Source organism: Syngnathus typhle, linkage group LG2 (genome assembly GCF_033458585.1).
Source record: "Syngnathus typhle isolate RoL2023-S1 ecotype Sweden linkage group LG2, RoL_Styp_1.0, whole genome shotgun sequence".
Lineage (NCBI taxonomy): Eukaryota > Metazoa > Chordata > Actinopteri > Syngnathiformes > Syngnathidae > Syngnathus > Syngnathus typhle.
This window is the reverse complement of record NC_083739.1, coordinates 2,056,175-2,078,665: the sequence shown is the minus strand read 5'-3', so window position 1 is coordinate 2,078,665 and position 22,491 is coordinate 2,056,175. Positions and strand designations below refer to the sequence as shown.

The following is a 22,491-nucleotide window of genomic DNA, read 5'->3' as shown; positions in this document are numbered from 1 at the left end:
CTAAGAGAAAAAGAGAGAGTTCATGTCAGGTAATTGCTGCCAAAGAGAAAAGTCACAGCGCCATTGTTGAGTGAGGAACGGCCAAGCTGTTAATAGCTGCCAACTCGGGTCCAAATCTCGGACTGGATTTTTGTAAATGCCTGACCTCTGTCTGCAAATTTCACCATGGACACCTTCTAGCATGTTCTGAAGGAAGCCATGGGAGAAGTGGGCCATGAGAAGCAATAGTCCAAATGGAAAATGAAAAATCATTTTTCCTTACACATCAACTTGACCTCCATTCGATTCATACACAAAAGTTACCAATGAAGTCTTCTTACATTTGACCATAACCATGTAGACATCTATGGTGCAAATAGGCGGCTGGGGCAGGCGCTCTCCTTTCTCCAAGATGTCCGGGATCTCCCTCGTTGATATGCCGTCGTACGGTTTGCCTCCAAACGTCATTAGCTCCCAGATGGTCACTCCTGATAGATGCAAGGGCCCGAAATATAAAATACCGTTTTTTTCCATGTATAATGCGCAAAATTTAAATAATTTATTGTCCGAAAATCTGGGGTGCGCATTATAAATGGGTACACTTTTTTTTTTTTACATCCGGATATCATACGGAGGCCGCCATTACAGATGCGCTTTCTTCTCTACTGTTTACTTCAAACACGCTCCATACGAACACAATGCTCTCGTATCAGACGCTTGCTCGATCACCTGCTCGTTTGCCGTCACAATGTACCCTACGCAAATCCGAAACATTTCTCCGCTATTGAGTTTGCTAGCGCATGGGCAGTGATACTGACCGGCAGAATAACATCCGCTTGTTCCCAAAGATCTTTTTTCTGAAATAATTATACGTTAACCGACTTAAGTAGGAGTCAAAACTTGCGTATTATACATGGGTACAGGCTTTTTTCCAGCATCAACATGCCATTTTTAGGGTGCGTATTATACATGGGGGCGCATCATACATGGAAAAAAACGGTAAAATAAAGCTCACTTATATGACCATGCAAGTGTGAACAGCAAGAAGGGAATAAACAGGATTTCCGGGTTATTGGGGTGCGAGGTTATGAAAGATTGAGATGAATATAAATGAAGAAAGCGTTTAGCTTCCTTGCACTCACCGTAACTCCACACATCGCTCTGATGAGTGAACTTCCTGTAGTGGATGCACTCAAGAGCCATCCATTTAACAGGCATCTGAAAAGGGAAATACAAATTGAAAGGTGAGATATAAAAAAAAAAAAAACAGTCGGCTCATATAGTTGCATGATTAGGCAGGTGGTCTCGTTCGGTTTAGCGTCGGTTGCCTGAGCTATTGAGCGGCCGATTGTGAGCGATTGTAGTATTGACGGCGCTTTCAGGCGGCGCCGTTTTGTTCAATATGACTCAAGTGTGGTGAGCGATTAGCTTCGGCCTGAAACTATCGAAAATCGTGTGCGCTTTGAAGGTGCGAAATGAGACGCTATCGGTCATTTGGTGCACATGAGCGCAACAGATGGCAAGTGTGGCCCAGGGAGGAAGCAACAAGCACGTCCCGATAAATATATTAAACCTGCAAAATTAAAGGCTAAGCTATAAACAGGAAATTGTCCACGAAGCAGCCAAACAAGTTGAGTGAAGTCGAAATTGGGGCAGGCGATAAAATGAACAGATAAAATTTTAAAAATAGAATTTTCAGTTCAAGAAAATATTTCAATGTAATCTGAAAATTGGCTTTCCCACATGTATTGTCCCCCAATTTAAATATTTAACTTATTATATTTATTATATATTTACTTTAACTTTAATACCGTATTTTCCGCACTATAAGGCGCACCTAAAAACCTCCAATTTTCTCAAAAGCAGACTTATAATCAGGTGCACCTTATATATGGACCAATATTGAGCCACTACAGCAGGCGTGTCCAAAATCCGGTCCGCGGGCCAAATGTACGTATATATCTTATACATGGACAAAGTTTTAAAATGGGCCATTCATTGAAGGTGTGCCTCATAGTCCGGTGCGCCTTATATATGGACAGAGTTTTAAAATGGGCCATTCATTGAAGGTGTGTGCCTTATAATCCGGTGCGCCTTATAGTGCGGAAAATACGGTAAGCAAAAAATAAATAAATCAGCAAATGATTTTGGAGCAAAATAATTGCTTGCTAACATTGAATGAATGTCAATAATAAAAACAAAAATCAAATTGCTCCAACTTAAATAACTGCTTTACTTCTTCTAAGTTCTGTGGTTTTTTTTTTTTGTGTAAACTAAACGGCAGCGGTAATAAATCTCAAGCTTCAAGATAAATACTTTTTGTCCTTTCACAATCACCAACGATAAATTTTTCTCCTTCGCCAAACACTTTTGTGCGCGTTGATAAAAGTAAGCACAACAGACTTACGCTGACCTTGCCCCCGTCTGCGTTGTACTCCTTCTCGTCCGCATCCAGCAGCCGCGCTAGGCCGAAATCGGTGATCTTGATGTGATTGGGGGACTTCACAAGGACGTTGCGGGCAGCCAAGTCCCTGTGGACCAGTCTCCTTTCTTCCAGGTACATCATTCCCTGAGGGAAGCCAAAACATGATCTCATGGAAATAATAATCATGTTACAATGCACTTAAACTAAAAGTCTCGGCATTGTCTTAACTGCCTTTTCTCCTCAGCATAACCCAATGTGCATGTTTCGATTGAATCGAATCAATCATAGCAGGTAAAGTGTCAAGTTTTTCTGCGCTCATTATATTATTTGGTCCAATTGATGTTTTTTTATTCTGTGACGGATGCCGCATTTATGTGTTTTGTGACCGTCATTGACGTGAAGTCTTTCCACCCGTGTTCTGGGACATTTTACCGTAAATTCCGGACTATAAGCCGCACCGGACTATAAGCCGCACCAGCTAAAATTGGGGGATATTTTAGTTTTTTTCTTATATAAGCCGCACCGGACTATAAGCCGCACCAGCTAAAATTGGGGGATATTTTAGTTTTTTTCTTATATAAGCCGCACCGGACTATAAGCCGCACGTGCACACGCGTTTTTTTTTACAAAGAAAGACCGTTCACAGAAAGCCTTTTTAAAGTTTTAATAACATACTTTAACATGTCTTTCTCAACATTGCCTGTGACGAAGGGTTTAGAGCCCTTTGACGCAGGTCACCTAGCGTGCATTCCTACTAAAGCTCATAAAAGTCACAAGCAACACAGCCAGAATAAGCAGCAGCCATAGTAGTGTTTCAAAATAGTATTTTTGTTGTTGTTTTTTTCTTCAAGATACCGCAGTGTATAAAAGTGATCAAGTCATCACAAAAATCACGAAAAAAAATCCTTATATAAGCCGCACCTGACTATAAGCCGCAGGGTTCAAAATTTTGGAAAAAAGGCGCGGCTTATAGTCCGGAATTTACGGTAATTTGAACCTTGTTTGCGGCAACGTGTAGAAGATAGAAGAGGAATCGCTTGAGCGCCGTAGTGGAACAAGAACATTAAAACGAAGAAATACAAACCGCCACTATTGTGTCGTGGAAAGAAAATGGATAAATCCGACATAAGCTTTGCGTATGAGAGAAACAAAAATCGCCAGGCGGACAGAAGCAACCTTTTCTTTGCAGCCTTCATTTGTGGCTCAATGGGCTGTACGGAGGAGGGACACACACACACACACACACACACACACACACACACACACACACATACGCATCATTACAGACGGGTAAATACACACACCCATGGCTGAAGAAATCAGAGAGCAGCCAGGCGAGGCCGATTGAAGTGTTTGAGCCCAGATGTTCAACAAGTTGACGCCACTTTGCAGGTGGATCAATAAAAACACCCCGTCAAGGAGGGAGGGAGGGAGGCGGGAAACAGTCGCGGCGCTCTTCAGACAATACACACAATCAACGACGCCTCTATTGGCACACGAGACTCGTCACTGAAGAGGACAAGACGCGTGTCAAACCGGATTGCGTTGAGATGGCTCGCGCCGACTCCTCCCCAGACAAATGCGAGGATAAAAATCGATCGACGGCCGCCCCGCCGCTAGATGAACCCTCATCCATCATCCGCCCGGCCGGGCCTCGCCCAGAAAGACAGACGGGGACCACCTCTCCTCCAACCAAAGATAGATTTCACGACTTGCTCGTCCGCCCTTTCCTATTGGGAGCCTCACAATTATGTAGCCTCTTTCTTCGCCAAAATGCGGCCCTATTACTGAAAGTGGATTTCAAATAAATTACGCAAACCGAGCTCAGACAGCTCGATCAATAGCCATGTTGATTACAATAAGCCGGAAGACGACCGCGTCGAGCGATATTTATCCCCGATGCGGACATTGTGAGGAATTAGGAATCAATGGGCCACACAGTGCATTAATACACTTCGACTAAACGCGACGGGGCAATGAGGGGAGCCCGGCTCGCTGACAGCACAATGTACAACAGCTCAAGGAGGCAGCCAATTAACTTTCAGCCACGCCGGCCGGCCGGCCGCTCGGCCGCTCGGCTGCCCGGGCGGTAAACTGCGGCGTCCCCCATAGAGGATGAGGAGGCACAGCCCGATTAAAGAGCCCGGGGACACTGGCACAATGGGTCGTTCCTGATTGTGTACGTGACACATTTGTTTTTTAAAATTTCTTTCACGAGCAAAAAAATTGTATTTTCGCAAAAGCCGACAGTGCGCCTTATAATCCGGTGCGCCTTATATATGGACCAAATTCCTAAATTTAAACTGGGCCGAAGGATTGGGTCATGAAATCAATCACAAGTGGCCCGCTGAAGACTATGAATCATGAATCAAAAAGACTATGGATCATTATTTTGTGATTATAAAGTCATTTGTTGCGTCTGAAGTTGAAATAAAAAAGATAAACTGGAGAATGATTTGATTTGGATTCAAAATCTGACGTGATGCATTCATGGTGCGCCTTATAGTCCAGTGCGCCTTATATAAGGACAACGTTTTAAAATAGGCCATTCATTGAAGGTGCGCCTTATAGTCCGGAAAAAACGGTAATAATGTAGATCAAATAAAGTGTGTCGTGAAATTTCAAATCTGCCATTCCACTTCTGCGCTCTTTTTAAAAGCTTGTTTAATGGCTGGAGAAAAGACGCCGGTTGCTCCACTGACCCGCCGGTGACCGGTGCACAGGTAGAAAATTAGCTTTGTTGATTTCTTTTTCTAAAACCTGTACCACGCAAGGTTATGGTAGCGGGCAACCCAGCGGCACCTTGTCTCCAGTGAGGAGCAAGAAATTGGAAAGTTGAGTCAGGTTATTGGCGTAGAGGTCGAGGGTGACGGGATAAAAGCTTGGCTGGAAACAACGTGGAGAAATACTAAGAAACAAGGTTGTCAGGTGAGAAGCTTGAATTGGATTTTGATGTGATTTCAAAAAAGAAGAGATGTTTTTGAACTTTAGGAGGAGCACATGTTATTGCTTTAGCAAGTTTGCTGCTGAGGATAATAATGCAAGCACTTTTTTGATGCATGGCTATGCCAACATAAAACATCCATGAATGGCAGGGTGCTTAGTTTCTGAAGCTCTGGTTTCCTCATCCATCTCTCTTTCAAGCCCCTCCCCCTTCTGCAAACTCAAACAATGCGAGCAATATGAGCCTGTCTGCTCGTCGAGGACCGGGACCAGTGCGATAAGAAACGAGCACAAAAGGACCGCCCAGGTGGTCCAGGTGGTCGTCTATCATATCCCGAGCCCTAGAACGGGAAAGCAAGCGAACAGAGTCATGCTAATTGTATTGCAAAAAGACCGCCATGAAAAATGTACAAATATGAGATTGGAAAAGCACATGAGGGCAATTTTCACAAGATAGTAGAGGGGGGAAATAAGTTGGGAAAATGTGCTGTCCTGTCTGCTATTATTTCCCTGAGCTCCAAAATGCCGGATGGTTAATGAACGCTTGGTGAATGTGAGCTATGCTTCTGCTGCACTGAACGTTCCGCCCATTTGCGCTGCACTCAGTCGACCTTGAGTCAAACCGCTGGCAAAAAATGCATCTATCAGGCAAAGATACGGATTTGAGTCAAACAGTACTGGGCTGTGCGGGGTTCGTGGAAAATGTCTATCTATCTATCTATCTATCTATCTATCTATCTATCTATCTATCTATCTATCTATCTATCTATCTATCTATCTATCTATCTATCTATCTATCTATCTATCTATCTATCTATCTATCTATCTATCTATCTATCTATCTATCTATCTATCTATCTATCTATCTATCTATCTATCTATCTATCTATCTATCTATCTATCTATCTATCTATCTATCTATCTATCTATCTATCTATCTATCTATCTATCTATCTATCTATCTATCTATCTATCTATCTATCTATCGCTCTATCTATCTATCGCTCTATCTATCTATCTCTCTCTATCTCCCCATCTCCCCATCTCCCCATCTCCCCATCTCCCCATCTCCCCATCTCCCCATCTCCCCATCTCCCCATCTCCCCATCTACCCATCTACCTATCTACCTATCTACCTATCTATCTACCTATCTACCTATCTATCTACCTATCTATCTATCTATCTATCTATCTATCTATCTATCTATCTATCTATCTATCTATCTATCTATCTATCTATCTATCTATCTATCTATCTATCTATCTATCTATCTATCTATCTATCTATCTATCTATCTATCTATCTATCTGTCTGTCTGTCTGTCTGTCTGTCTGTCTGTCTGTCTGTCTGTCTGTCTGTCTGTCTGTCTGTCTGTCTGTCTGTCTGTCTGTCTGTCTGTCTGTCTGTCTGTCTGTCTGTCTGTCTGTCTGTCTGTCTGTCTGTCTGTCTGTCTGTCTAGAAACTCAGGTTTCATAAAAATGTACCATATACCATTTCATTGACCTTTTTAGAACGTTGAATTGTGATTTAAATAAAAATAAGAATAAAACATATATATATATATATATATGATCATCCTCCTTATTAGTAATCACCGTCGCCGGTCGATCAGAGGCATCGTATCCGAGCAATAATTAACAGAGCTCCCGTCGGATCCCGTGAGGCTGCGGTCCGCCACCGGTGGTGAGGACGGAAATGACGGCTTTCACCGTCAGCTCAGCCGCCTCTCCATCCCCAAGGGAGAGGAGAAGACGCTGTTCGATGAAAGCAGCTCATCACAAACTTGTCAGTAATGCCTGTAATTTGTCCGCCGCTTACTGTGACACTGAGCGGTTCTAATTCTTAATTACCTCGGCTAATTTTCACCGGCAGACAAGATGAGGGAGAAGTTTGCCGTTTTGTCGATTTCATCCGCGGGGAAAGCGACATGATGATGATTCGAACGCTCCATGCCTGACAGTGAGGAGGGAATGTAACAAAAGTAAATGATGACTGTACAGCCAATATTTAATTACAGTAGCTAGAATGGAAACCGAACACATCAATCTGGATGTAAAATAAAAAAATATATATTTTTAAAGATATTCATCAGACTTATAATTCAGAGGAAGAAAAAAAAAAGTGTCTTTTTAGCCAGGCACAAATCTTTCACATATAGGGCATCCGACTGGAAAACGTTTTGCTCCAAAATTATTCTCAGCCATATCGAGAACCCAGTCCAACCCAGCGGCTGGAAAGCGGACTTTAAACCGATGAGGATGATGATGATGATGACATATTGCTCCTTGAGCCTTTGTGACTTGTCAATATGCATTTCCAGCAGGTTCTGGCCTCATTAGCTTCCAGTTCAGCGACCACTTAAACCCGAAAGAAGCAAAACTAAAAATTTCCTAAATACAAAAAAAATCGAATAGCAGGAGAATGTTTCAAAATTCCGCGGCGGCCATTCATCTGCATGCGCGCACAGGCCTGTGTCTAATGAGCCTGAGCTGGAGGCAGCGTCGGTAATGGCTGTGCGGGGAGAGAGGTGACCGATCCAATCAGGGATTCTTCCCCAGTGGATCTGGCAGTCAAATCCCTCCCCTTACGCATCCTTGAGCACTTGCTGATCCTTACAGATAATTAGAAAGACCCAGGGGGCTTATCCCTCCTCTGCCCGTTCTCCCCATCACCTCTCCCTGAGCCCACTTCCCTCATTTTGTTGCCTCAGCAGGGACACGTTCTCCCGGGGAACGCTTTCCACGTACAACGTGCGTGTCTCGCACCGTTTACTAAGCAGGACTTCCTGACAAACTCACAAAGAATCATGGGAGTGCATTATGATGAAGTCCGGGAGAAATTAATCGCCGGACATCGATACTCTCCGGCCCCTTGGCGGCTTTAAATTCTTACTCTATAAATAACAAGTAGTAGAGAAAGAAAAAAAAAACAAGGAAGTTAAAAAAAAATAAAGAATCGTTTGTTTCGGCCAATCGACAAAGAAGTTGCTTGCACCGCTGTAAATTGTCGGCGGACTCCATTAAAATAACATTTCATTTACCGTTTTTTTCCATGTATAATGCGCCCCCATGTATAATACGCACCCTAAAAATGGCATGTTGATGCTGGAAAAAAGCCTGTACCCATGTATAATACGCACCCCAGATTTTAGGACAATAAATGAGTTAATTTTGGCGCATTATACATGGAAAAAAACGGTAGTTCACAAGGTTTTATTCAGCGCGACGCCCCGTTATTTTTTGGCTGGGAAGAATTAGCGTTACAAGAGCGAGAATGTTTTTTTGTTTTTTTTCTTTCCCCCCGTCTTACATCTCAGACCCATTGCGCCATTCCTCATAGCTCAACAACATTAACGGATGTTGCTCCCCACTTAACTAATCATAATTACCTTTCGGCACCCAAACGAACATCTTCATCACTCAGAGTCAATAGCTTTGACGACAGCATGCATTATTTACACTTGCCAAAATATAACGAGGTCGCTATCGTCGACTAACACCCGCACGCTTAAATATTTATGATCATTTGCATGTATATGCTGAGTAAAAAAAAAAACATTTAGAATCAATGTCTACCTGCGGGCCTCTAACAAGCTGAATGTTTATACGAATGTTGAAGAGGGATGTATGGTAATGTCGAAAAGTTCAAATGGACTTCAAAAATGTCCAAAATCTAGCCCGGAAAACATCCGCCGATATCGAGCTTCTAAAATTTGAGCACACACACGCAGATCAAGATTAGCGCTGACCCTGTCGGAGAAGGTGACTGCTGATTTTGCTAAACGATGTCGTTGTGTGTGTTGTTTCCTCGTTTTGACATGGCTGAAAGTAAATCTAAATTGTCACACCATCGCCCATGCAGCCTCTCATTAATATTTGACCACAATGCAGTACTGGGCTTCATCGGGCTCGCCTCGGAGAAGGTCAATATTTGGCGCCATCATTAGCCCTGTCAATCAACAAAACGCCACCCGGCACATGACAGCTCTGCTTGACGAGATGGGGTGGGGGGGGGGTTCAAGACGCGCAACATTTTGGCTAGCCAAGCCCGTCACATCATCGCAGCACCTCCGATGATGGAAAGCCCGACGAGAGGAACGCAGAGAGAGCCGCGGCGGAAGGACAGCCAAATGAAATCAGTCCCTGTGGCTCATTCAGCAGCCACTGATTTAAAAAAAACATGGCCGACCTAATTATTCCATTCATAATCTAAAACCGAGAGAAAAATGACTCAGCAGACAAGAGAATCGGCAAATGACTGATGCTTGGTTCAATTTTAGAAGTTGAGAACACACACACATGCACGTGCGCGCACATGCACACACACACTCACTCGATGGTGCAAGTGTATCTTGGGTAATGTTTAAAGGGCAAACTTTGACTTCTTTTAAATAGAGCACTTGGCCTCAGTGGGGGGAAAAAAGATGGGGGGAGGTGTTTACAGGTGAGGAAAGAAAAGAACAAACTAATAAATTAAAAGATTGAAAGCGACCCAGCTGTGCTACATTGTGTGTGTGCGTTGATGCAAGTGTCAGTCATTGTGCCAGTGTGTGCAAGTGCGGCAGCTTTGTGTGTGGCTGTAGATTAATGGCAGCCATTATCTCAATGCCCAAAACACTCAGTGATAGAGAGTCAGTGCCTGGCGACAGGCCGTAGCCAATCTATTTGCGGCGCAGCGGTCACCTGCCCGGGTCAGAGCCCACATACGGATGTTTGTGTACTTGTCGTGGGGATGGGGGCTGCATGGGCCGTTGGAAGGAAATGATCTTTTCTCCCGCCAAAACAGTGTCTTTAATGTTTCTTTAAATTTGTTGAATACAATTTTAGCTCAGATTGGATGGATGGATGGACTGATGGATGAATGATGGTTGGATGAATGGATGGAAGGATGGCTGGATGATGGATGGAAGGATCGATGGTTGGATGGATGGATGGACAAATGCATGGATGGATGCATATAATGGGATGGATGGGCAAATGCATGGATGGATGGATGGAAGGATGGATGATGGATGGAAGAATGGATGATGGATGGATGGATGGATGGATGGATGGATGGATGGAAGGATGGATGGATGATGGATGGATGGATGATGGATGGATGGATGGAAGGAAGGATGGCTAGATGATGGATGGAAGGATAGATGGATGGATGATGGATGATGGATGGATGGATGGATGAAAGGAAGGAAGGAAGGAAGGAAGGAAGGAAGGAAGGAAGGAAGGAAGGAAGGAAGGAAGGAAGGAAGGAAGGAAGGAAGGAAGGAAGGAAGGAAGGAAGGAAGGAAGGAAGGAAGGATGGATGGATGATGGATGGAATAATGGATGATGGATGGATGGATGGATGGATGAAAGGAAGGAAGGATGGATGAATGGATGGATGGATGGATGGATGGATGGATGGATGGATGGATGATGGATGATGGATGATGGATGATGGATGGAAGGATGGATGATGGATGGATGGATGGATGGATGGAAGGATGGCTAGATGATGGATGAATGATAGATGGATGGATGGATGGATAAATGATGGATGGATGGATGATAGATGGATGATAGATGGATGATGGATGGATGGATAGATGGAAAGATAGATGGATGATGGATGGAAGGATGGATGGATGGAAGGATGGATGGATGGATGGATGAATGATGGATGGATGGATAGATGGATGGATAATGGATGGCCGGGAGGATGGATGGAAGTATAACTGGATGGATGGAAGGATAACTGGATGGGTGAATGGATAGACAGTTTTCTATTTGCCAGTTGGCTCACTTTACTTTTGTTACTGCGACGTCTTTCCAAGGTGAAAATGAGCCTTACTCATGCTAGCTCGATGATGTCATTTGTCCAATAAAAAGTCGTTCAAATGAAATCAGTCAGGCAGTGCAGGATCACTTCATGCGCAACAAGTCACAAAAAATGACTTGCCATCAAGCGCTCCACTCTCCCTCACTATCTTACGAGCAACAGCCACAATCGAATCCAATTACAGCGCTAAGTAGCGGCTTAAGTAACCTGCTCTTCAGGCACTTAGATTCATTTGTGTGTGGGGGTCAAGGGTTAAGCCCTTCCACACACACCTCATCTAACCTATCCTCTGATCACTCATTCGGGAGAACCAACAGGACCGGCCAAACAGAAATGGCAAAATCTTATCTGGTGGTACCTGGTAGCAGAAAATGACCCTGACCTGGCCATGATGTGGCTTGGAATGATAATTGCTGATCAAGCATTTTGATGTATTATCCAATTATTACAACAGTGAAGCCAATTTTGCTGTAGACGAATTTTGGATTGACATTAAAAGATTCCCTCGGGACAAGGGATCAACATCTCAGCCGTTCTTCCAAGGTCTTTACATCAGGATGTCCATCACAACTTAGAAAACGTCACCAGTTAAATCCACCCATTTTCACGTGAGCTTAAAACTTTTGAAGATTTCCAAAGTACATGTAAAGTCTCCTTCCAAAAATGATCTAATATGCATTATCATTTAGTCCCACCATTTGATGAAAGAAATCAAAAGGTTGATTATTGAAAATTATTGAAAAGGATTTTATTATTAAAAATGTTATTATTATTTTATTGATAATGATTATAAATATATGATTTTAAATTAATTATTATTTTATATTATTTTATTACGTTATATATTTAAAATTATTGTTTTATATTATTTTGTTACAATTATATATTTAAAATAACAATTTTAAATATTATATATTTAAAATAACAATTTTAAATATATAATTGTAGCAATTATATTATTACAATTATTTTTTGTTATCCAAAAATAACAATTTTAAATATATAATTGTAACAAAATAACATAAAACAATCATTTTAAATTTATAACGTAATAAAATAATATAAAATAATAATTTTAAATAAATAATTTTAATAAAATAATATAGAATAATCATTTTATATGACCAAAGCAAGCACTTGAGAAAAAAAACAAAAACCCGGCTTTCCTCCGGATCATCGACACCTACCTTGGCGATTTGGACGCACCAGTTGAGCAGCAGCTGCGAGCCGATGTTGTCCTTGTGCTCGTGCACGTAGTCGAGGAGGCAGCCGTGCAGCATGAGTTGGGTGACCAGCTGGATGGTCGGGCTCAGGCACACTCCCAGTAGACGCACCAGGTGGGGGTGCTCCATGCTGGCCATGATCAGCGCCTCCTGGGTCAAACACAAAAAGCAACTAAGAGCACTCTCTACTCTCCATTCCGCTCACAAGTTGAACTTTCCGAGTCATCACGTCTGTTTGTCAACAAATATCAACTTCTGCTTTCATAGTAGAAACCCGGCGCCCGTCCGCGTATCTATTATGCATGACTACTTGTGCACTATATTCCGAGCGGAGGTGGAGACGGATGCATAAATGAAGATGGGTTGCCGACCAAATTTGCATGCCGCGTCTTGCCCGTGGAGTATTCTCCCAGTTGAAGAAAACACTGCAGAAAGTCTTCAAAGCAGCGCAAACACAACCTTTTTCCATCCACATTTTCACGCAGAGTTTCATAAATGTTGCACCGGCGTCATTAAATGTAGGCCACGGCATATGTGAACGAGACTCGCGACCTTGCACGCCGCTTTAAAACGCTCAGAGGGCGACTTGGCGCCATCGGGGCTGGCAGTAGACTCTACTCTTAGAGTAGTTTGTCAATCCAAGTTTGCTAGGGGTGTCAAACGCTGGCCCGCGGGCTAAATTGCAAATTGTCTTCACTTTAAAAAAATAGCCTTCACATTTTTTAACACAAAAAAGGTAAAGGGAGGAAATGGAAAAAAAAAAAAAAAAATTCAATTATTTTATTTATTACCGTAATTTTCGGACTATAAGTCGCACCGGTGTATAAGTCGCACCAGCCATAAAATGCCCAAAAAAGTGAAAACCCCCCCACATATATATGTATATAAGTCGCTCCTGAGTATAAGTCGTCCCCCCACCCAAACCATGAAAAAAACCGCGACTGATAGTCCGTAAATTACGGTACTTTATTATTGTTATTGATTTCTCACTCAACCCTTTTATTTATTGCGACGCGCTTTATTTATTGGGATGAATAAAGTTAAGTCTACGAAGACAAAAAATGGGTCCTGCTATCAAAGCTTCATAGGCAGGACTAAACTCGTGTGTGTGTGTGTGTGTGTGTGTGCGTGCGTGTGCGTGTGTAGTGCAGCTGTTTTACTTTCTTCCTCTCCTCTCTCCTGAACATTGACCTCCATTACAGCCAGATGACCCTATTTTCCCATCAAAGTCATTTTAATACACACATCCGACCGACGACATTGAAGAAGTGGACCTCTCCCATCGATATCTGCTTTTTTGGCAAATTGCATCCACTCAAATAACAAATCCGGCCACTCACATTCGCATATCTGCCAACGCTGGCAAATCAAGCTAGCGCCGCCGCCGCCGCTGCCATCACCTGGGGAACATTTTGTTGTTGTTGTGATATGTGTGTGTGTGCGCCCGTGCATGAGTGAGCGCTTGTGCTCGGAGCTGGCAATCCGGTGGCGGGGGCTTCTTAGTGGCGAGGCGTGAGCCTGCCTTTAGATTGCTGTTTAACAAACTGACGGAGTGAGCATATTGGCTCTGGATGGACGCAGAGTCCCGCTGGGAGAAAAGGAGAGCTAGAAGAGACGAGAGGCGGGAGGTGAAGAGAACTCCAAAATGGGACCAGTGAAATCAAGAGAGTGTGAAGAAGAAAAATTGGTTAAAAAAAAAAAAAGAGAGCAAGGTGGGAAGGGGTGATAAAAACAAAAAGTTCTCCTGCCTGGCGGGACTCCGGCGAAGCCGCGTATCATAAACAAGTGGTGGTTTTAATAGTCTCATCCAGTCTTGGCAATTCATTTTTATCCCTGAGATGCTACTTTCATAAAAATTTACAACCAACAAAGTGGCAGGCGACGGGAATACGCACGTCCATGAACGCCACATTGGCTTTGGGGCCGGTGGTCTCGTTTAGGATTTTAATGGCCACTGGGATCTTCACCGTCTCACCTTCTGGTACCCAGATGCCCTGGAAAATCAAGCAATTATTGTCGTAGTCTCGGTAGACACAATGGAGATTTAAATGCGGTTGGCTCACTCACCTTGTAGACCGTCCCAAAAGCCCCCGAGCCCAAAATTTTGACTCTCTTCAACTCCGTCTCCTTGAGGATGCGCAGCTGAGCTTGGTTGGGGGCTGTTCCGCTGGGGGTCAGGGGCTCCACCAGCTGACCAAAAAAAAAACACAGATCGTGTCAGTCCGTCAATTTGGCGGATTGACGGACAGATGGACATTTTGCTGACAAATGATGAAAAATTAAAAAAGATGGGCGGACGTGGTGGAAAAAAAATAAATAAAAAATGACGTCACGTGATTGACGCGTGTCGGAATTATTACGATCGCCACTGATGGTCACTTTACCTTTCAAGTGCGTTTAAATCAAAGTCGAATATCAGTGATGTGTCAAAACTTACTTTTGATTGGTTGTCATAACAACAGAATTTGCACTCTTTGTTGGAGGACAGTATTTTATCGATATATTTGGAACATGAGAGAGAGGGGGGGGGGGGGGAGGGAGAGACAGAGAAAGAGGAAAAAAGAGAGAGAAAGAGAGCAAGAGAGAGAGAGAGAGAGAGAGAGAAAGGGAGAAATAGAGATAGCGACAGAGAGAAAGAGAGAGCGAGAGAAAAAGAGAGAGAGAGAGAAAGAGAGAGAAAGGGAGAAATAGAGATAGAGACAGAGAGAGAAAAAGAGAGCGAGAGAAAAAGAGAGAGAGACAGAGAGAGAGAGAGACGGAAGCGCTGTCTTGTTATGAACTTTTAATGAATGTTTATTTCAATAAACATTTGTATGTACATTTATATCTATTGACCGTTTGAGATGATTGATGATGACGAGATGATTGTGAATATTGATTTCAAATACAATGGGCGTTTCGTTGTTTTAGTTTTTCAGCGTAGATACATATGTGCTTGTGCCACCAATAAGTAGTAGAAGAAGAAGAAGCTCTGCTGGGCCTAAAACTGACTTGAGTTGAATTTACTGACGCGACAATTGACTGACATTTTTCACTTCCAGAAATGTTCCTCTTTGAATTAAAAAACAAAAACAAAAAAAAAAACACATTCAGACCCGCTGGAAGCATTTGTTCCATTTGACTTCCGAAGTCGGCAGAAATGATTCGTGTCAAACGAAACCAAAACAATCAATGACTGTCCCATCCCGATACCGAGGATTTTAGAACTCGTGTCCAAATTTCACACACCTTCCGGAACACAAATATTCCTAAGGTGCTAACATTCCCGACATTAGCTGGAGCGTTCCCGCGCTGAACAAATCTGTCCGCTGTCAGCTGCTAGCGCGGCAGAGCGAGAATCGTATCTCACCGGCTGTGCACATAGCAAGCCCGTTCCGTGCCAATGTTTACGACCAGCTCCACCTGGCATCCGGTTAAAGCTGACACCAGGCCGTTCGCCGGCCAGCCGCTCTCCTCGCCACTCCGCAAAACCTCTTAATGGAAACAAGCGCGGCCTCACCTGTAATCGAGTTAATTGAGGGGAAGTAAGAGCCGGACAGAAATCCAACCAAACGGCAAATTGAACGGCCCGTGCTCGTAAATATTGGCAAAGTCGTATTGACATCCGCCGGCCACCCAAACGGAAGCTCAGATGGAGGCACACTACACACATCCCCGCACACAACAAGTCAATGCGTCCGATCGATACGCGTCTTAATGAGCCCATCGGAGCCCGGGCGCGTTGCGGTTTATCAGCGGCATAATCACGCCGCTCAACCACGGCCATCAAACAATATAATGAGAGCGTACATCAGCAGGTCAGCCACTCAAGCGCTCGCTGGACGTGACATAAAACCATCACGGCGAGAAGAGCTGCGAAATCGCCGCCCGCACACAATGGACGACTTGGGCCTGTTAGTGATTTGTTGCTTGATGGATTCGAGCCCTGAGGCGGAGACCCGCTGTGATGTCACGGCAGGAAGTAGGTTAGCAGGCCGAGCTAGGAAAAAAAGAACCGAAATCAATTAATTACTCCATTAGACTTTTTAGCTCACCTGGAATCGTAATTCATTCTCTTCCTAATGGAATTCCAACTATCCGATTCTTCAAACTTTTAAGATCAGCTCACCGTTTTCTTTTTCCAACATGGGCGTGCCTGTTTTGGCTCCAGCTCACTTTTCTTTTGACTTTGTTTTATGCTTTGTCTGTGTTCCGGACCTCATAAATCCCGTGTTCAGCTGTTAGCGTTCTGTGCTAACACTACAACGAGATGGAAACTGCGTGTTGAACAAGGACGTGATGGCTGTCCTCTCATCTTTTATCGTGGAAACGTTAGCGCTAACCCCGATAAGACGGACAAGCTAACAGTGTTGTTTTACTCATCCGCATGAGAGGGACTTTAAAGACATTTTAAAGTGTCAGTGCAACTCATTTTTCTTCAGCAAGCTAACAGCGTGGCCTTACTCATCAGCATTAGAGGGATTTTAAAGACATTTTAGATTGTCGGAGCTAACAACGCAGGCTAATTTTTCTTCAGCAAGCTAACAGCGTGGCCTTACTCATCAGCATTAGAGGGACTTTAAAGACATTTTAGATTGTCGGCGCTAACAACGCAGGCTAATTTTTCTTCCGCAAGCTAACGGCGTTGTCTTCCTCATCAGCATTAGAGGGATTTTAAAGAGTCGATGCTAACAACGCAGGCCAATTTTTCTTCAGCAAACTAACAGCGTTGCCTTACTCCTCAGCATTAGTGGGACTTTAAAGACATTTTAAAGAGTCGATGCTAACAACGCAGGCTATTTTTTTTTCTTCAGCGTGTAATCCAGTATTGATGCTGAAAAATATAAATTTCACAAAACTATTTTTTCATGGAAGCGCATCTATTATTGAACAATTGGGATCTCCGGAATGTGAAATATAAATGGGAAGAGGTTTGTCCGCGCTGGTGATCCATCAAATCCGCACGACATTTGGGCAAAGAGCGTGATTAGCATCCACGTGTTTGATCTCACCGACCACGTGTGACAAGAGAGCAAGAGTGATGCGATAGGGGAGGCGAAATCGAGTCGACACCGTGGTGAAGCTGTAATCAGAACAAATGGCGACAGGCTGTCGCTGTTATTGTTTCATTAGGAGCCCGCTGGACGGAAGCCACGACGAGAGCCGTCAAGAGAGTGACACGACCGAGGCGGTAAATAGAAAGCACGCCCGTGGCCGTAGATGAGATTGTCTCCGGCTCTTCTCGGCCCGCGCCGCCACTTTATTTACTGGCTAATAACGCGGCGTGCCTCGGCCAAATGAGCTCCGCCGGTGCCACAGTGGCGATGCGAGGTGAGTTTGGCTGGACAAATAAGCTACGTGCTCCACCGTCAAACAAGACAAGGCTTGAAAAATTAATAACCTTCATGCATTAATGAACACGCAGGTGTACATTTTCACTGCTCCGCTGGGAAATGGAAAGACGCAAGTTCAAGAAAAACACCCTTATCTAAACTTACTGGAAAAGAATCAGAACAAAGTTGAAATCATCTTACCCGGGTGTTGTTTTTTTTTTTGTTTTCTTTTCTATGCCAGCTGCGTTCAAGACATTATCATAATGCAAAACTCGAATTAAAAAAATGCAAACGTGTCCAAAATCAAAACAGACAGTGAAGATGAATTACTAGTTGCTCCCTTTTGAATTGATTAAAAATAATAAGGCATCTGGCTGGGATCGCATTTATCTTCCAAAAATGATTTGCTACATAATTAATGAGGGTGCTGAATCCCAGTGACTCAAATCTGCCACAATATTGGAAATAGATTGAGAAAATTCTCTTGGAGACTCAACCATCGTTGAAAACTTTTCACCAAAGTCGGATACATATAATTGCAGGAAATGTCGTAATTCAGGGAGAACAAATAGTTTGAACAAAAACTCAGCAAAAAAGGATCGACTCCCTTCTCCCTCTGCTTACTCAAGCGTTTGCCTTCTTAACACACGGGAGGCGTTCGTAGGCCTCATTGTCAGTCGGAGACTTTTTTTGCAAGGCTGGTGAAATTTTGATCCTCAATTCAAACAAATAACGCACCCTGATGACTGAGATCAAGAGTGTCTGGATGAAGGCTCAGTGTCCGGGGTCCGTTGCCTTTTTTTTGGGGGCTTCGAGCGTAAAACAGAGAGCTCACCTCTTGTGTCAGTTGAGAAAAAGATGCCTCCAGTACAAGCTGTCAAACTGGGATCTGAGGACATGGCGGCCATTTCAATATCAAGCGCGCTGTGAAGACTGTTGACTTGCAAAGCACACTTCGTTCATTCCTTTGTTTTGCCATTCGCTGTCTTTCGTTACTCCATCTCATCTCTTCTTTTTTTTCCCTCCCTCACTTTTGATCTGTGAACCCATTTTTATGTCTCCCCCGTGACTCATTCTTCTTTTAACTCAGACTTTCCCCTATCGTCACCTTGAGAGGAGCCTCCATTGATGATGTGTAGTTCAAACATGGAATTTTTGAAGAAGCCCCCCTGGAAACCAAACCTCTTTTTATGCACAATGCTTTAAAACAAGAGTTTTCAAAAAGCTCCTTTTCTGTTCAAGTCCGTCACGATTTCCTGACTGGATGACCAGTGGATGAAGAGGAGCGTTTGGGGATGAGAAATGGCCGAAAGTTCCTGCAGCTAACCGACCTCCTCTGGCTCCACCCTGACAGCTGCCTACAAGCTGCTGCCTTCACCTGAAAATGATCCAAACGTGGAATGACAAGCGGACTCCTATGGGGCAGTGGTGGGGCCTGCGGCGATGACACGACTGAACCTGACCCTGAAGTGTGTGCAGACGTGCGGAGATACAGCAAGGATCCTCCTCAAGGACAACTCACACAGATGCCTCCTTGTGTGGTTAGGTGTCATTAACAGTCACAATCATTGGTGTCAAACTCAAGGCCCGGGGGCCAGATCCGGCCCGCCATGTCATTTATATGGCCCGTGAAAGCAAATCATGTCAACTTGCATGATCCTTGATAAATGTATTACCGTTTTTTCCATGTATAATGCGCCCCCATGTATAATACGCACCCTAAAAATGGCATGTTGATGCTGGAAAAAAGCCTGTACCCATGTATAATACGCACCCAAATTTTGACCCCCACTTAAGTCCGTAAACGTAAAATTATTTCAGAAAAAAGATCCTCTTTGGGAACAACCGGATGTCATTCTGCCGGTCAGTATCACTGCGCATGCGCTAGCAAACTCGATAGCGAAGAAATGTTTCGGATTTGTGTAGGGTAGGTACATTGTGACAGCAAACGAGCAGGTGATCGAGCAAGCGTCTGATACGAGAGCATTGTGTTCGTATGGCGCGTGTTTGAAGTGAACAGCAGCGAAGAAAGCGCATCTGTAATGGCGGCCTCCGGAAAAAAATTAATAAAATAAAAATAAAAAAATAAGTACCCATGTATAATGCGCACCCCAGATTTTAGGACAATAAATTAGTTAAATTTTGCGCATTATACATGGGAAAAAACGGTATTATTATTTTACAGTGATTTGAACAATAATAATACAAATAATTATATGTATTCATTAAACATTTATTTGATGTCACTGTCATAAGCCGCAAGTACAAAGTGGCCCACATTAAGAATGAGTTTAACACCCCTGAGGTAAAGTGACTCAAGCACAATACGGCCATTTTGTTTGTATTTTGACCTGATTTTGAAACCGATAGGACCGCCAACATTTCCGATAGTGGCGATCTGTCAACAATGTAAAGCATCTGTTTGAAAATGTCTCGCTAGTTTACTCTACAGCGCGTAGGCGATGATATTTATCGGCTGAAGAACGGAATAACACATCCCAAAAATGAGTACAAATCGAGACGCCCAACACAGAAAAAAAAATAGAATAATACCGTCCTGACCTCTGTCTCCAAGAAGCGACGCAAGGCCCTCTTCTTCTTGATGCTTTTTCGCCGAACATAGACGGCAACACTGAGCGCCACAATGACGATGACGAAGAGGCCGCCGATGATTCCGGTGGCGATGAGGGGCGTCCTGCGGATAGGAGAAGTGGGCAGCGGGGGTGTTGTTGAAAACTCGGTGGGACGCGCAAAAACGCAGCACAAACAGAATAGAAACGTAGCAGTTTCCAAGTGAGAGCTGCTTCCTTTGTTAAAGTTAGCCGAAGGAGATAAAACGGCTTTTGTCTGCATTTTATCCAGATCTGAGGAGGGCTAAAGACGTTTTTGTGAATGTGAGGGATGATAAATGGGAATCTTATTGGAGAACTGTGTTCACAAGTAAGGCCTATCAGTCTGTTATTAGAGGGAAAAAAATATTATATTGGTCTACATCCAGAATCTCTGATATTAGCAATCATGCATAACCAGTCCATTCCATAATCCGCTCCTACTCTTCTATCCAGCAGCGTTTGGATCTAGCATGGAGACCCAAATGTTTGGGGAAAAATTAAATAATAACAATAATTCTCAACTAATGTTAGAACACCGAATTTGAGGGTCTTTCTACGTAGACTTTTGCGTGTCGAGCTATGCTAGCCCTCTTGTTAGCGCCCCTAAATTATAATCTATTGACTTCATCAGAATCACCACCATAAGGCAACAACTTGATATAATAAAAATGATTTGAATTGTTGAGATGGACCGCAAGGGGACCACGCTTGACTTGGTATTAATGTATTTGGCAATGTCAATGTCCTTTCCCTCTTCTTTCTTTTCATTTTCCCTATATCATGAGGTGTGTTAGCTTTATGGATACGATGAATGGAAATCTAAAATAAAATAAGGACACCTGCTGCTACCTCATACTTGACGTTGAAAACTCCATTTGTTACAGAGGCCATTAGTGACTAATGGAAGATTTGTGTAGCACACCGCTACGGCGGCGGCGTGAGGTGCTGTATCGATTGTGGCGGACCTAAATAGGCGAGTGTGGTGGTGGTGGGGGCTTGAAATTTACAAAGAGGCTTTGGGTTTCAACATAATGAGATATACGGCCACGTTGTGAATAGTAATGCGGCAGTTTGGGCCGATTAGGTGGACGAGGGTAGCCGAGCAAGGAGACTCGAAAAGAATTGAGAGCGGCTGAAAAGGACATGGAAGAAAGAATGAATGAATACCGTATTTTCCGGACTATAAGGCGCACCAATGAATGGCCCATTTTAAAACTTTGTCCATATAGAAGGCGCACCGGACTATAAGGCGGACCATTAATGCAATCACAATATAATAACTTGAAATAGTGAAAACAATAACAATATATCAATCATGTTAATATCACACAACACACAAAATAAACATGTAAAGCTTACTTTAATAAGTACAAAACAAAACAGTCAAATAGATCAGTAAACTTAAAAAGGTAAAGTTCCATCCATCCATCATTCTCTATTTGGTCCATATATAAGGACTATAAGGCGCACTGTCGGCTTTTGAGAAAATTTGAGGTTTTTAGGTGCGCCTTATAGTCCGTAAAATACGGTAAATAAAAAAATATATAATATATTTTTAAATAAATCAATAAATCAATAAATAAATGTGAAAGAGAGAATGGAAAAAATGGGAGAAGGAACATAAAAAAAAAAATTAAAAAAAAGATTTGATATATGCAAAATAACAGAAAAGGCGGGGTCACGCAACCAGAAAGCAGACAGCAGAAGGGTGAGAAGCAGACAGTCGTCTGGCACAAGGTGAGACAATGGGAAGGACTTCTCTAATTAGGAGGAGAGGATTTACGGGCGACGCCAGGTCACCGCCGGATAAAAGGCGGGAACATCAGCTCTATTATGTGAGCGGAGAAGACCCCAGAGGCGCTCGTTTGTACTTTAATGGATACCCTCTTACTCCTGCGCTGTTTTGGCTCAATTCTAATGAGTCACATTTGCTCTAATTGTTGAAATAACTTTTTTTTTTATCTGTACGTTAGTAGAGTTATTGCGCCACATTGTCCACTGTAGTCTTAATTGTTTACCCTTCGCGGGATTCTCGGTGAGGTCAGCAGGGGCCGATTTTTATTTATTTATATTTTTAGTTTTTTTCCATTGATTTAAAGCGGCATTCGCGAGGTCTCGTCAACCTTCCATTTATTATTGAAATACAGTCCGTCTCGATAATTTTGTCGATAGCGTGTCC

The 22,491-nt window shown here is 43.2% G+C and overlaps 1 protein-coding gene across 3 annotated transcripts in view; it reads right to left on the bottom strand.

The window, feature by feature from the left end:
- Positions 1–22,491, bottom strand: part of LOC133149911 (receptor tyrosine-protein kinase erbB-4-like) — a 133,514-nt gene that overhangs the window by 8,090 nt on the left and 102,933 nt on the right. Inside the window, exons 17-23 of one of the 3 annotated variants that reach the window (XM_061272145.1) lie at positions 20,263–20,395; positions 14,456–14,578; positions 14,284–14,382; positions 12,353–12,538; positions 2,387–2,548; positions 1,122–1,197; positions 321–467 (exon numbers count right to left, since the gene is read on the bottom strand). In XM_061272145.1, coding sequence (XP_061128129.1) covers positions 321–467; positions 1,122–1,197; positions 2,387–2,548; positions 12,353–12,538; positions 14,284–14,382; positions 14,456–14,578; positions 20,263–20,395 — 926 coding nt within the window. The remainder of the gene's footprint in view (positions 1–320; positions 468–1,121; positions 1,198–2,386; positions 2,549–12,352; positions 12,539–14,283; positions 14,383–14,455; positions 14,579–20,262; positions 20,396–22,491) is intronic. The other 2 variants (XM_061272147.1, XM_061272146.1) reach the window with 2 other exon arrangements.